The sequence below is a fragment of the Candida oxycetoniae genome (genome assembly GCF_023343755.2).
Source record: "Candida oxycetoniae strain CBS 10844 chromosome Unknown scaffold9, whole genome shotgun sequence".
NCBI lineage: Eukaryota > Fungi > Ascomycota > Pichiomycetes > Serinales > Debaryomycetaceae > Lodderomyces > Lodderomyces oxycetoniae.
In genome coordinates, this window is record NW_026055363.1 from 200,975 (window position 1) to 215,708 (window position 14,734).

Genomic DNA, 14,734 nt, shown 5'->3' on the forward strand with positions numbered 1-14,734 from the left:
CTTTCTGCAGAAAATGACGGTAGTTGAGGATCAGTTTTCACGTATTAGTATCAATAAGTCACCGAGAAGAAAGAAGATATATGGGCAACATGCAGACATAAATTATGAACCGGTGCTGTGTGAGAGCTCTCTAAAAACGCCGGTTCGGCTCTATGATCAAGCTCCTGCATCGAAAAGTACGATAAAATCTCATAGAACTGAAAATTGCAATATTTGTCCCATGTCGGATCAATCTAATTCCAAAAAGACTTACCAATTTTCATTTATGAAAGAAACAACATCGTCGATCCAGAAACGGCAAAACTTGAATCCTTTCTTATGCGATTCTTATAACAGTCCGCTCGCAAGGACGACTTCGTCTACATCATCGACTAGAAAGAGACTTGAATATTCCAGACAATTATCCTATAATTTACGAACTAGGCGACACATATCGCTCAATGCCGCAACTCCAAGCACCAAGGTACCCTGTGATATTACAAATATCTCTGGCTCCATTGAGACGACTATCGATAAATCCTTGAGAAATGCTAGTTATGTGCCCACTAGAAAGGAAAAGGAAAAGGAGAAGGAGAAGGAGAAGGAAAAGGAGAAGGAAAAGGAGAAGGAAAAGGAGAAGGAGAAGGAGAAGGAGAAGGAGAAGGAGAAGGAGAAGGAGAAGGAGGAAGAAGAGGAAGACAATGAATTATCACCTTCTAAAGCGAAGCGGATCGTGACCCAGCGTCCTTCTTTAAATTTGCCGCCTGCTAATGTATTTAATAGATTATACACACCTTCACAACAGCAACAAACCGGGAATAACATATCTACACAAGTTGCGCCCCTCAAGACATCAAGAAGGTCAGCTAGTCGGCCGAAAATAGACTCAATTTTGCATCTTTACAACTTGCTATACAAACGCAACCCCAGATTATTTGCTCATTCTATCATCACTTCCGAGGCCCCAACTAGTTCTCACCGAGCACCTTTAGAAATCAAAGATCTATCTTTCCAAGCTTTAAATGTTTACGAACGAGGTGAACTAATGCGCAAAAACAATCTATATTACGTGCCATTGAACTTCTCGAGAAACGTGAATATGAAAAGTTTTGGAGATAACTTTGGCTTTGATGATAGGGATGGGAACTACAAAGTCATGCCCAAGGACCATATCAATTACCGATACCAAGTTATAGAAAGTATTGGCAATGGTTCGTTCGGAAAGGTGATTTTAGCTCAAGATCACAAGTTTGTAGGGAAAAACCTTTTGGCAATTAAAGTTATAAACAACAACTTCAATTCATCAATACAGTCCATTAATGAGATTAAGGTATTGAAATATATTAAGGAGCGCAACGGGCACCCCAACATTATCAATTTCTATAATCATTTCAATTTCAGAAGCCACATTTGTATAACAACAGAACTATTATCGCTCAATCTATATTCACTACTTGAAATTACTAATTTCCAAGGATTTTCTGCGGATTTAGTGAGACAGTTTGCCAAACAAATGCTCAATGGTTTATCGTTCCTCCATAGCTTGAAAATATTGCATTGTGACCTCAAGCCTGAAAATATCATGCTAAAACTCCCATCAGATCCAACAAGCCAGGAGCTTATAGTCAAGCTAATCGATTTTGGCTCTGCTTGTTTTGACGATGAGAAGGCATTCACATATATTCAATCACGATTCTACCGCGCACCTGAGGTAATCATTGGTGCAGCATATGACAACAAAATTGACATTTGGTCGTTTGGCTGTGTTCTTGCCGAATTATTCACCGGTGTACCCTTGCTACCAGGTAAAAATGAAATCGATCAAATTGGGTTAACTTTGGAAATTTTTGGGGTGCCAAAATCTTCAACTATATTAAGGTTGAGATCACAGTTATCCAAATCCTTGTTTCAACAAAACACAAAGAGAATCGAAAATGGATGTAAACCACAATTGCCAAATGCAAAACAAGTTAAAAAAGCATTACTTTATAGAATTTTTGATCTTGATGGGAAGATTAACTTGACTTGCTTGAATAATTATAAAGCGTTAACCAACAACGTTCCATCTGCTGCTGCTGCTGCTGCTGCTGCTGTTGTTACTACCACAACGACCGCAACTGTCAAGAAACAAGTCAGGTTAAATTCAAAAAATTTAGAGATGTGTTTGGCAATCAACAATTCCACATGTGGCTCCTCGATCGGCAGGGCACTATTTGTAAAATTTTTACAAAGAATCTTTGTCTGGGATCCTCTCGAGAGATCTAGTGCCGAGGATTTGTTGAAAGACTCTTTTTTGTCAGGCACTTGAGATTGGTTAGAGCAAGATAATCATTTATGATGAATTAAATGCAATATATATACACACACACACACACACGCGCAATATACAATATTCAATATTTCATGGGTGTCCGTGGTGAGAGCCGGGCCAAGCACTAATCTTTTCGGGTAAGGGAGTAGAAGACCTGCTGCTGTCGCCTCCGCTTTCATTATACTCGTAAATCTCCTCAATGGATTCGCTAGAGTCAGCAAACGAATCAATTTTCTTCTCCATGCGATGTTTTGATTCGGAATTTGACATTGTTTTGACAAACTCCTTTATCGTCGAAAGCTTTTCGGTTTTCAGATCTTCTATTCTTTTTAGTAGTCGTGCTCCAAACTTTGAGTCAGTAGGCAAGTTGTTGTATATTTTATTTTTCAAAATGTTCACTACTTTTAAGTTGTCTAATACTTTATCGTAGTACGACTCTGGAGTGAATTCTATCGAAATATTATTAGACCTCAATGGTGGGTTTATCAAAAGCAATACAGCATAATACAACATGATATGTATATGTACTGGAACATAACGCAAATTGTCTAAAATATCTTTATCTGTTATAACTAAATTGATCACAGTGTGTGCAGCATTTAGTGCAATATTGGCATTAATGGCAACTTCATCGGGAGACAAAAACTCTTTATTTGAAATAAACTCATTTTCCTCTTCTGAAAGCTCGGAATCTTCTGAATCGGAATCAAAATCAGCAGTTTTCTTGCTCTTTTTGGCCATGGTGGTGGTGGTGGTGGTAGGAGCCTTTGCCAAAATCTCCTGAAAGTTGATACTACTTTCGAGTTTAGGAAAAGAACCATCCTCACCGGGGTTAAACGTTAGCTGCCTGACTGCTGACGAGTTGATATGCATTTTGGCAAAATTATAGTAGATAAGCGTACTCTTGGAAGACCAAACTGCACCATAATTACCAGGAGCTAACATGACAGTCCACGAAACCATCCATTTGTCTAGTTCAAGATTACTCTTTGATGGGATTCCAAAAGAGTCGGGTACCAATAGATCCCATGCATCACCACGAAACACTTCATTTAGAGCCTGATAATATTCAACTTGTGAAACCAATTGCAAATCGGTAAATTGTTGTTTGACAAGCATATGTTTGTACTTCTCTTCTTCTAGTGATTGTGGATTTAGTGGGTTTAGTGAGTTTGATGGTCTAGCGGCATTCTCTTTGTTTGTGGCAGGTTTTCTATGTTCCATTTGCAAGACTGTATTCTCCTTTATAGCCTTATCGACACCGCGAGTAAGTAAGTCTTTACTGTGTTTGATCGAGTATTCCTGTCCATTAACCAACTGCTCCCTGTGAAACGCCATACTTTGTTGTCCATCCAACACATACAACAAATACCACAACTTCAAATCTTCTTTACCCTTGACGCTATTGCCATGGTTTGCTTTATCCAATCCGTACTCTTTAGCAAGCTGTAGTGCTAAGCCAGTGAACATTTGTGAATCTGATAACCAAAAGCTGCAGAGTATCAAGGCAACAATTGTATTATAAGCATCTGTTTTTGATTTTGGTCTATTTTGGAAAAATAGACTGCCACACAATTCTCTCAAGTAGACTTGAAGTTGTTCCGATTTGGCTGCTAATCGAGAATGGTGGATGGATGCTATTGTGCATATAGCACATACCAAAACAGGACAAGTATGCCATATATCATTTACACTAAATTTTGAAATTTCAAATCCAAAGAGCTGTTGCGAGATGTGTGATTCAAAAAACTTGAACAAGTCCCTGGCCTCTCTTTTTGTCAAAAAGCCATCTCGAAAGTCTTTTGGAAATTGGTGAATGCAAGTGTGTTCTCTTTTTGCATTGAAGATATTGATATCTTCCCGCAGAGGTCGCTTCCTAGATGTTTCGTTGTCGAGTAGAGGAGGTAGCATGATTTCTGGCGAAACCGAGCTGGGGTGAGACAGTGACAGGCTTGTCCCCCCACTTACAACTGGTAGTCGAAATTGATTATTGTACTTGGCTTGTTGTTCAAAGTTCTGACACATATTCAGCGAGTCAATTAAACCGCCTTGCGAAGATCCACTATTGGATTTAAGAAAGTCTACCAAATTGTCAATTTTGGTGTCAAAAGAGTCCATTCTTTCTTCAATCTGTGACCTCCAGTGCTGATCGTTACTTGCCTCATTAATCGATTGCAGTTGAGACGGTATCGCTCGGACAAGCGAAGTACGTGCCGTTTGCTCTTGCAGGTATAAAGGCGGGTGTAGAATACTATTAGACATCAATGCTGAATGAATCCTGGGAAGAGTATTATACTGTTTTGGCGTACCCAATGTTTTCAGTGGTGGTGGTGGTGGTGGTGGTGGAGGACGAGGACGAGGAGCTGCTGCTGCTGCTACCCCTGCCCCTGCTGGTGACGATATGTTTGATACAGTGCTCGGTACTAATGAGGGAAGCTTTAGCGATGGGAGCTTAGTGACAAAGTGGCATGTTGCCGCTTGACCTGTTTTCAAACATCGTTGGCACGGTAATATACCTTCATAAACACACTTGACTTTGGATTTCTTACAGTTGCAGCATGGCTTGGTGCGCTTTTCTTTTGACATACTATTCTTCAAGTCCAGAACCTTCTCCCTAGCAACGTAGCTGCGCCCACAAATGCTCTTACCCCTTGCTGTAAGGGCTTGTCTTGATAAACTTGATGATAAGCTCTTCGTGTTTTCTAACAAATGTTCCAAAAGAGTCGTGCGAGATGAACAAGGTGCAAAATGGGTGCAAAATATCACCAAGATGAAAGGAGCAAAGGGTTGTATTGGGAAGGACACTATCGAGCAGAGCGTAGCTGCCCACTATCGAGAAGAGCGTAGCTGCCCACTATCGAGAAGAGCATAGCTGCCCACTATCGAGCAGAGCGAGATAGTGGTGCACCATTAAAAATAGTAATATATAATTAGTATAGTTTACACACTGACTAGCTGCCACGGACACTTTGTAGCTTGTTAGAACACTATCGAGCAAAACAAGATAGTGTTACCCTGTAGCTTGTTACAACACTATCTCGCTCTGTTCAATAGTGTTACCTTGTAGCTTGTTATACTATCTCGCTCTGTTCAATAGTGTTACCTTGTAGCTTGTTATACTACCTCGCTCTACTCGATAGTGTTAAATTCTTAAATCAGTTGGGTGTCAGTCAAATTTTATCCCTGAATCTGGATTCCAGATATTGGTTTTTTGGCCTTTTGGTGAAACAATTTCTTGTCTAACTGCTGCTTGAGACAGCAATGCGGTTTTCTGTTGTTGCTCTTTTATTCTTTGCTGATGGTTGCTTAAAGCCATTTCCAATTCTCTACTCTCCATTCGTCTTTTGCCAAGGTACTCTTCCAATTCGTGTAACAATCTTGTTCCCTTATTAATAAAATCGTGATAGAATTTAACGCCTTCTTCCAAGTTGGAAATGATTTCTAGATACTTTACATATGCCGCATCTAAGCTCTGTAACGCCTGTTGTCTTTGCAATTGAGTTGAACTTACTGAGGTATGATAATGTGCCAAAAATTTACTGTTTAACGCTTCTATTTGATGCTCGAGTTGCTGTTGATCTTGCTTAGTTTGCTGGAGATAAGCAAGATCTTGGTCTAGTATCTTGAGATGCGCTTCATAGATTAGCTCTAGATTGGTAGATTTAATTTGCCCCTCGCTGTCGTAAAGACTCTCTTTATTTTGCTTGTATTCCTCAATAAGTTTCGGCAATATCGTATTTTCCCTGTTCTTTTTCTCTACCCTTATAATAAATTGAGATCTATCAGACTTTATTGTTTCCCACTTTGATACACAATCTCTGAGTTCAGAAATGACAAGAGACAAGTTTTCATCCAACTTTGCATAGTTAGAATTTGGAATAAACTTATTCAAGGAAGAATATCCACCAACAAATACTTTCAACACAGGTGCAATGCCGTTGTATTTTTCTATAATTGTTTTATCTCCAAGTTCTGCTTGTTTCAAGTACTCTCTCATCTTATCGACTTTGGCAATAAGAATATCTGAAGCGTCACTACTTGTATTTGGCCTAATGTCTCCACTTGGACCATGCATGCGTTTTATCATTTCATCTTCTTGACGATATATGTCTATGCGTTTCTGACACTCGACAACAAGATGACTGCATTCCTTATTTAACTTGCTTAGCTCCAGAAACGACCATTCAATTGAACTTATTCCGCCATGGTCCATTATTTCTCTTGAGTGGTTAATTATGGAATCAGGGATATTTTCTGGTTGTTCTAAAGAGTCAATATTTGATTCGATATCGCGTTCAACCAAGAACTTTGTCATTAGGAGATTTAAGCTTTGTAAGGGATCATATATTTTGCTTTGCACAAAATCTTCTTGTCTCTCTCTCATGGCTTGAGCATAGTTAATAATCACATAAGGTATCAAGTCAGCAAATAGAGGATTGCGTGCTGATGGCAACAAGTCTCCAAATTTGTCCAGTTCTATGGGTTTGACCATGGAAACACCAACGATTGGTTTCAAATCTGATTCTTTTGGTACTATCCTCAAATATATTAAATCATTGTCCTTTTCAGCAACTCTTAATTTGATGGCTATGGTTTCTGATAGACCCAGGAAATCTTCAAGAACAAACTGATTGACGTATCGCTTATACTTTCCGGCTTTATCTATCGCTTGTTGAGCAATTCTCAAATGTGCCACTTGCTCTCCATATTGGAACAGATTTAGAGAAGCGATGCTACTTCGGAGATGAGCCGCAGCCAAGAAGTGAAATTTTTTTATAGCGATATGATTGATCCACTCTAATCTGATAAAGCTGGATAATTGTCCAAGCCTGAAAGCTTCAGAGTAAAAAACAAATGTTTGAAATGACAATCGAGCAACGATTGAATCTTTGGTGGTGTCGTTATTAATGGCCTTTTGCCATACCGTCTCTTGTGCTTGCGCAAGCATAAGATTACTCAAGCACTGTATCGTCTCCTTTTGAAAATCTAATGGCGGGTCAAACTGTCTATTTTCTACCGGTGTTTGCACTATTCTATCTACTTGTTGTTGCACTTTTGTAAAAGACCCAGCTGCTAGTTGGAAATATTGACACGATTTTTTAAGTCCTTCATCTAAATGTCTTGATTGTCCGAATCCCATTAACGAGTAAATACACCCAATTTGAAATATTATATTCAACTCTTCGTATTGAAAAGAATCCAGCGTAACTGGTGTCAGTCTCTTGCTGTAAATCGTGGGGAACCATGTGAAATCAACGCAGCCGTCGAAAAACTTCTTATCCAACTCCTTTAAGCAGCTAAGGTATGTAAACAAGGTTAATTGGAACGACTCTAGTTGAACAATTGACGCCGATAAACTCGAATCGTCATTACTTATTCCAGTGACTTTATCTCGTAACGATGTTAAATAATTCAAATCTTGCTCAAATAATGAAGCCGGCTGGAAAAACTTGAGCGCTATCGCATTACTTAGCTCTTTGCCCAAGTCAAGTGCTTGAGTGTTTCTCAATGGCACATATAAGAGATTACTAGAATGCATGCCTCCTCCCCCGTCTCGGTTCCACCTTGAGTATTTACCTTCTGGTTAATATATTATACTTTATCCTTTTTATCTTTACGTTTTTTCCATCTGATTGATTGCGAAATCGTAAACTATGTATATACAGAGAAACATTGAATAATGTACAAGGCCATTATCTAGGAGGCCATTATCTAGGAGGCCATTATCTATAAGGCCATTATCTATAAGGCCATTACCTATTAGCACTTTGCATCGATTTTGGAATATAGTCTATCGACTTCATGATTTAGTCGTTGTGTTTCCAATTTCATCTCTTTTTCCTCTTCCATAGCTTGATACCTAGTTAATTTAAGCTTTTCATCTTCGGTAACTAGCAAAAGATAATTCTCTTCAATCTGGCTCAAAATCATGTCTCTTTGGTGTTCATAATCTGTAAATTTCATCAACTGTTTTTGCAATGCTTCTGAACTGTTGTATAATTCGTGTAATTTCGCAATTACATTTTCAGCCACTTTGACATTCTTTTCAAGTTCAAAGTTGCAAACCAAACCTTTTTCCTCCTTTTTGATGTTTAAAAGCTCTTGGTCAATTTGTTGGTTGACTTCATTGTACAACTCTTCATCCAACTCGGTAACGAGGGGAGCGGTAAACTTGGGGTTTTGGTGTTTCCTGTAGTCCGATCCAACTAGATTCAAAACTTCCAAACCAACAAGCGCTTCCACGTCCACCTCTCTACTATTCAAAGGCAGGTTATTTTCTTTTATTGAGTAAGGGTGTGGAATCGGTAAGTTACGTTGCACAACTTGTGTTCTGCGTCTATTCAATTTTTCCTTGTCTATCTGACTTAGTACTTTTAACTGCTCCATCTGGTCCATCTGGTCAGTTTGCTGCTGCTGCACAAGCAGCAACAGCTCATCTTCATTTTCAGTGCCTTCAAAAACAAGTTTTGGTTCACCTCTATGGTGTTTTGGCTCGGGAAGTTTGTCAAATAACCCTTTGATAAATGGTAAAATTGATTTGTTGGGTTTTCTTGTAAGCAGAGGCAACTCTGCTTCTTCTTTATCCTTCTTTTGACTTGTGTCAATATCAAGAGTTTCTTTTTCTCTACATTCTTTCCTCTTTTTAAACTGTATTAATCCCTCACCTGTTGTCTTAGATTCTTCTTCTTCTTCTTCTTCTTCTTGTTGCAATTTCCTCTTTTGATTCTTACTTTGTTTAGTCTTTTCTTGTTGGGATCGTATCTTATCGTCAACTTCTTTCAAGCTTATTCCCCTCTTTGCAACAAGGTGCTTGAACTGATTTGTTTCCTTTTCATTTTCTTTCAATTCTTTGGTAATGTCATAAGGACCTTGAGCAGGAACAATTTCATGTGGAATGCTAACATTGTAGTCAAACTCCTTATTCTTGTTCTTTTTATTATTTCTGGTTTTCAAGCTAATACTAATTCCTGCTGCCTTCATATCTCTTCTTTTCTGTAAAAGGGCTATTCTTTTACTTTCCTCCAACATCCTTTCCCTTGCTTTTCTTTTGGCTTTCTTTCCCTGAGTATTGGCCAACCGCGCTCTTGCCTCGGCCAACATTTCTCTATCGACATCTTCCAACTCATTTTCATCAGCTATTGCCGGTAAAGCCTCTAGGGCAATATTCAAATCCTCTTCTCTGCGAGGTTCGTGAGAGAGACTTGCAACAAAAGCTTCTCCCACTGCAGGCAAAGTTTCGATTCCGGGGCCCGATAATCTCAAATCCTGCGTTGTGATGCCAGCTTCTTCATCTAGTAATTTCTGAAACCTTTCGATACACTGGGTAGCAGTTCTTCCAATCACCAGGGCAATTGTTCGCCATTGGTTGGGCAAGAGTTTGGTCAACTCTAGCAATCTCTTATCCTCCTTCAAACTCCAGCTCAGCTTATTAATTGTCGGGTCTAGCCACTCATTCCATCTCGCCTTAGCTTGTAAATCTGTCTTCTTGGGCAATAATGAAGAAACCCTAGCCCATTGGTTAATACCATACTTTTGTACCGCCGCTTTTAATATCTCATCTTCAATATTGGTCCATGCGCCACCTTTCACATAAACTGACATCCCTTTTGCAAGCAACAATCCTGTGTCTTATCTCTAATCAACCTATATGAGCCGCTCCCCTCTCTCTCTCTCTCTCTCTCTCTCTCTCTGTATATCCAATGATGCTCCTTCTTCTCATCTAATCAAATTATTACCCAATTAGGAAATTTAATTGAATTACTAACAAAATCAGATGCTCTGAAAAATTATGTGCTACCATGTGTTTTCTCCACTGAAATTTCGTCACTTTGAAAAAAAAACGAGCCCATACGATAGACCCTGTTTGCAGAATTACATTGGAGTAAGTATAAATTTATAGGCCCCCGCTTTTGAAAGAGAGGGTGGTTGAAAGAGGTATTTAAAAGAGTGCTGGTCTTGACGACTTTTTTTTTTTGGTAAATAGGCGTCTAGTTGTTTGAGCTAGAAGTAATAGGCAATAAGCAATAGGCAATAGGCAATAGGCAAGTAATAATTTGCGGTAATTTGGGTAATTTGGGTAATTTGGGTAATTTGGGTAATTTGGGTAATTTGGGTAATTTGCGGTGGTAAATCAAGGAACGGTACATTTCAAAGGCGAGATGAACATTTTCCACCACAAGCATCAAAAGCTTATTCTTCAATGTTACCCAGCTGGGAAATCCGTCGATAAAAAACCAAATTCTTCAGAGCTAAGCTACCTCTTATACTATGCTTCAACGCGTCGGGTCAAGTTGGAAAAAGTTATCATTTTCCTTCGCGAGAAAACCCACCATGATGCCGCTAGAAATAGGTCGGGAAACTTGCAAGTGACATTGGCAATCGTCAAGGAGTTGATTATCAAGTGTAGCGAAAACTTGAATGTTTTTGCTCGTCAGGTTTGCAAGATTTTGAAGATATGTTTGGATACAAAGGACTTTGCCGTTTGCAAAACCGTGGTTAAAACGTATGGGGTGTTGTGTGACAAACTAGATGGGGCTTTATTTAGCGGCGATAAAGAATTTATCAATGACTTTACCGAGGTTTCGCAAACCTTGATCTCGTTTGGCAAGGAAAAACAACCATTGCAAAATCAATACGAATGGCAAATGATCTCATTGTTGGCTATCAAGGATATTTCCAATTGTTTGGGCTATACCAGCAACACACTAAAGAGATTCATTGCTTTGTCTGTGCCATATTTGGTTCAAATCATTATGCAAAATAACAATGTAAGCAGTCTTTTGCAAAGAGTAAGAATGAACATCAATGTTGAATCTTCAGATGGCAGCAGAAAGCTTTCTAGAGTCCAACTGCAGAAATCTCAAACTCAAATCAATAAGCAAATCGACGAAGATTTCGATAACGACTCATTAACTATAACCGATATAAACGAAGAGGCTATGGACGCATTAAGATCCTTTTTCAACAATAATACTACTGTGCAAATTTCAGAAGTAACTAGAGCTGTAGTACAGCACGTATACTCAGCACACCTTGATTTAAACTGGGGAATTGTTTTATTAGAGTTGTGTGTAACTTGGATCCCTATTCAATTGAGGTTTGTTAGTTTGTCTACCTTGCTTTCTACTTTGAATCGGATGAATGTCGAAGGGCCAAGTAAGTCAAATTACGAATTGCAATTACAGTATGCACGCTTTTTACTAGGCTTGCTTTCTTCTGGAGTCAATATGGTGGGTTTATCCGTATCAGATGTAATCCAGCAATTGCTCAACTTGCAAACGGACTTGATTTTGAAATCTAACGATTTATCAAAACAAGAGGTTGATGCGTTGATAACCATATATTCAGACTGTATTTGCAACGTTTCAACACACATTTACTACTTTGATCAGGTCCCGGATTCTATACAAGAAATATTGGTAAAAATTGATTTTGTATTGGACAGCTCGTTTTTCGATCATATTGCAACGGTTTCGGGTGAAAGAGCTCATGATTTAATTATTCAATTGTTGGATAACATCTCCAAAATTTTCCGCATTCTTAAGAATAACACCAGCTCCATTAGTCGTAACCATGTGAATCTTGAGCATTGGGATATCAGTTTGGGCTTGTTAGCCCCAGAGAGCGAATTCGATGATGATAGAAAAACAGTTTTGACTACTCAGCAAATCAATAGCATTCAAGCTAAATACCTTAAAGTTGTTGACGAATTTTTGAACAATGAGTTGTTAGTAGCACCGAGGTCCTCATACGAAGTTCTTAGAAACCAATCGCTATTGGAATCCGGAAGTACAAGCCCTTCAACTAATCCTGAATTTTACAGCAGCAACAACAGCAATAGTGATTTGAGAGCGGGCGATAAGAATTTGATGGAGCCAAATGCAAATCAATACATTACCCAGCAACAAAACTTTATCTCACATTTGTTAATGTACAGTGACAAATTCTTTGATAGCTATGATGCTCCAAATACCGAATTGGTGCTCTTGTTAATAACAGTATTAAAAGATATGGTTAGCATTTTGGGGTTGAATTTTGTTAGCAATTTTATACCGTTTTTCCACCATTGGGGCTTAAAATTGAACAAAGCTAGTGAATTTACCCAAAGCCAAAAGTATAAGGATACCATTGCTCACATTATATTGTACCATATCTTAAAGACACTAGATCAGCAGTATGAGGAAGATTTGCATGGGTACTGTAAGAATTCAAAATTATTCAAAACCATTGTTGATGCAATTGCATATAGGAAACAAAACAGATTATGGATATATGGTTTAGATGTAAGCTCTTCCGACTTGGAGACAATTAAGAGCACGAGGGTATTGCCCAAGGATGCTAATGGTGAGAATATCAAAGTTCGTATCAAAAGTGAAAATATTGAAGAGTTTGCATGTGGAAACAATTTCCTCATTGTTTGGCTTCATCCTCAAAAACCATTACCTACTGAGATTGTAAAGTCTCACCTTGGTACTCATATGAGTCAATTCAACAATGAATCAAGAAACACCAACAATGCGATCCTTGATGATTTAGACCAACAACAGCAACAACTGCTTCAACAACTGCAGCTGCAACACCAAGAATCTGAACATTTTGTACCAGACTTTGTGAATCCTACTGGATTCTCATCAGATGCTGCGTCTACTAATTCAGAAAAGGGCCTCTATACAAGTTTAGGATTGGGCACTGCCAACGATATCCGATCTATTCATTCTGAGATTTTGCAGTATAGTCAACATTTCCAAGAAAGAGGTTTGCCTCATGCAAATAACTATACGACATCCAGCTTGAGCAACATTTGCGGTGGCAGTGCGATTGCCGAAGATGCAGATAGCTCGATCTACACTTATACTTACAATTCAAAGAATTTTAATTCTCCAAGGGTAGCTGATTTGAAATCAGTAATGCTGGTGAATAAAATAGGAGGCCCCCATTTTTCATCTACGCAAATGGATCAGACTATTTCCAATAATTCAATTTTGAACAAGAATTTGCTTTCACACGATGTTGATTCGATATTAGCAGGGTTAGAGAGTGACGATGAAGCAGCATTTGTTGTCTAGAGATTAAAATTGCAATAGAATACCAAAGAAAGAAATAGAGGATCAAATGATTTTAAGAAAACGATAAATAATACAAAAAAAAAAACAAAAAAAAAAAAGACTATGATGAAGTTTTATAAACAGCCGTTGATATTAGTTAATATATACATATCCTTGTCCTTTTACTCCTCCTCTCCCTCTTTTGCGCCTCCTCTCCCACGTTTGCGCCTCCTCATCATCTTTTACTACCCCGTCTCCCTCTTTTGCACCTCCTTTTATCTTGCATATATAAAAAGGAAAAGGAAAAGGAAAAGGAAAAGGAAAAGAAAAATGGAAATTTGTGGAATCCAAACTTCCAATTGTCCATCTGTCGGTTTTTACTCGCTGTCGCCATCATCGTCCCCTTCTAATGCCTCAAAGGCGTTAAAGGTTCTAGTTTGTTTGTCGCTAACAATTTCTCTAGGATCAACCGCTTTTGAACTTCCTAAATTTTTATTATTTGGCCTTGCTTTAACCGTGCTATTAATAGCTTCTCTAAACTTGTTTTTCTCGTCATTTGCGTCTTCGCCACCAAAACTTGCCCTTGCATTACCACCAACGCCGGCGCCGCTGCTAGTAGAGGATGGAGCAGCGAAAGTTTCCCATCCATCCTCATCTTTGACAATTCTATGAAAAGGTTTTTTCTCACTATTGCCTGCCGACCTAGACCCTCTACGCCTATTCATATGATGATAACTTCTCTCGTTACCATGTTGATCAATATAGGTATCGCCATTTCTCCATTTAGCAGCATTTGGTCCTGTACCTTGACCTTGACCTTGACCTTGACCTTGACCTTGATGTTGTTGGTGTTGTTGATGTTGCTGATATTGAACTTGTTGTTGATGAGCATGTTCTCTAACATGCTCAATCATCTCATTGAACGCAGCAAGAATATGTGATTGAGGAACATAATTAGAATCATTTTGAATCTCAAATAATTGCTCTTCTGTGTATTTGACCATGGCTCAATAAAACTCCCACTACTATTAGATAATAAAGGTTCCTCTTGTTTAATTAAAATGATCTCATGTCTTGTTTCTTTAAGCGGAAATAAAAGAAAAAAAAAAAAGAAAAAGAATCTGAAAGATGTGTCATTTTCATGGTGAGACTAGAGAGACTAGACGAGTGAGACTAGACGAGTGAGACTAGACGAGTGAAACGAGTCTAGTCGATAGAAAGAGTAGAGAGAGAGAGAGAGAGACTAGACGAGTGAAACGAGTCCAGTCGATAGTAAGAGTAGATAGAGAGAGAGAGAGAGAGACTAGACGAGTGAAACGAGTCTAGTCGATAGTAAGAGTAGAGAGAGAGAGACTAGACGAGTGAAATGAGTCCAGTCGATAGTAAGAGTAGATAGAAA

The 14,734-nt window shown here is 38.7% G+C and overlaps 6 protein-coding genes across 6 annotated transcripts; 2 read left to right on the plus strand and 4 right to left on the minus strand. All coding sequences in view use genetic code 12, as the record gives it.

Moving 5' to 3' along the window:
• Positions 1-13: 13 nt before the first annotated feature.
• On the plus strand, positions 14-2,287 carry KGF56_000414 (uncharacterized protein; the record flags this gene model as incomplete). The annotated part of the gene is made up of 1 exon (XM_049325529.1): positions 14-2,287. One exon carries the CDS (start codon positions 14-16, stop codon positions 2,285-2,287), a length of 2,274 nt encoding a protein of 757 aa, XP_049182554.1.
• A 93-nt stretch (positions 2,288-2,380) lies between these two features.
• Positions 2,381-4,876, minus strand: ZCF30 (Zcf30p; the record flags this gene model as incomplete). The annotated part of the gene is made up of 1 exon (XM_049325540.1): positions 2,381-4,876. The coding sequence occupies one exon, from the start codon at positions 4,874-4,876 to the stop codon at positions 2,381-2,383; it is 2,496 nt and encodes an 831-aa protein (XP_049182555.1).
• A 580-nt stretch (positions 4,877-5,456) lies between these two features.
• On the minus strand, positions 5,457-7,829 carry RIM20 (Rim20p; the record flags this gene model as incomplete). Its single annotated transcript, XM_049325551.1, has 1 exon — positions 5,457-7,829. The coding sequence occupies one exon, from the start codon at positions 7,827-7,829 to the stop codon at positions 5,457-5,459; it is 2,373 nt and encodes a 790-aa protein (XP_049182556.1).
• A 221-nt stretch (positions 7,830-8,050) lies between these two features.
• On the minus strand, positions 8,051-9,892 carry CEF1 (Cef1p; the record flags this gene model as incomplete). Its single annotated transcript, XM_049325562.1, has 1 exon — positions 8,051-9,892. The coding sequence occupies one exon, from the start codon at positions 9,890-9,892 to the stop codon at positions 8,051-8,053; it is 1,842 nt and encodes a 613-aa protein (XP_049182557.1).
• A 557-nt stretch (positions 9,893-10,449) lies between these two features.
• Positions 10,450-13,356, plus strand: KGF56_000418 (uncharacterized protein; the record flags this gene model as incomplete). The annotated part of the gene is made up of 1 exon (XM_049325573.1): positions 10,450-13,356. One exon carries the CDS (start codon positions 10,450-10,452, stop codon positions 13,354-13,356), a length of 2,907 nt encoding a protein of 968 aa, XP_049182558.1.
• Positions 13,357-13,712: 356 nt separating this feature from the next.
• KGF56_000419 (uncharacterized protein) lies at positions 13,713-14,339 on the minus strand (the record flags this gene model as incomplete). Its single annotated transcript, XM_049325584.1, has 1 exon — positions 13,713-14,339. One exon carries the CDS (start codon positions 14,337-14,339, stop codon positions 13,713-13,715), a length of 627 nt encoding a protein of 208 aa, XP_049182559.1.
• Between the last annotated feature and the right edge of the window lie 395 nt (positions 14,340-14,734).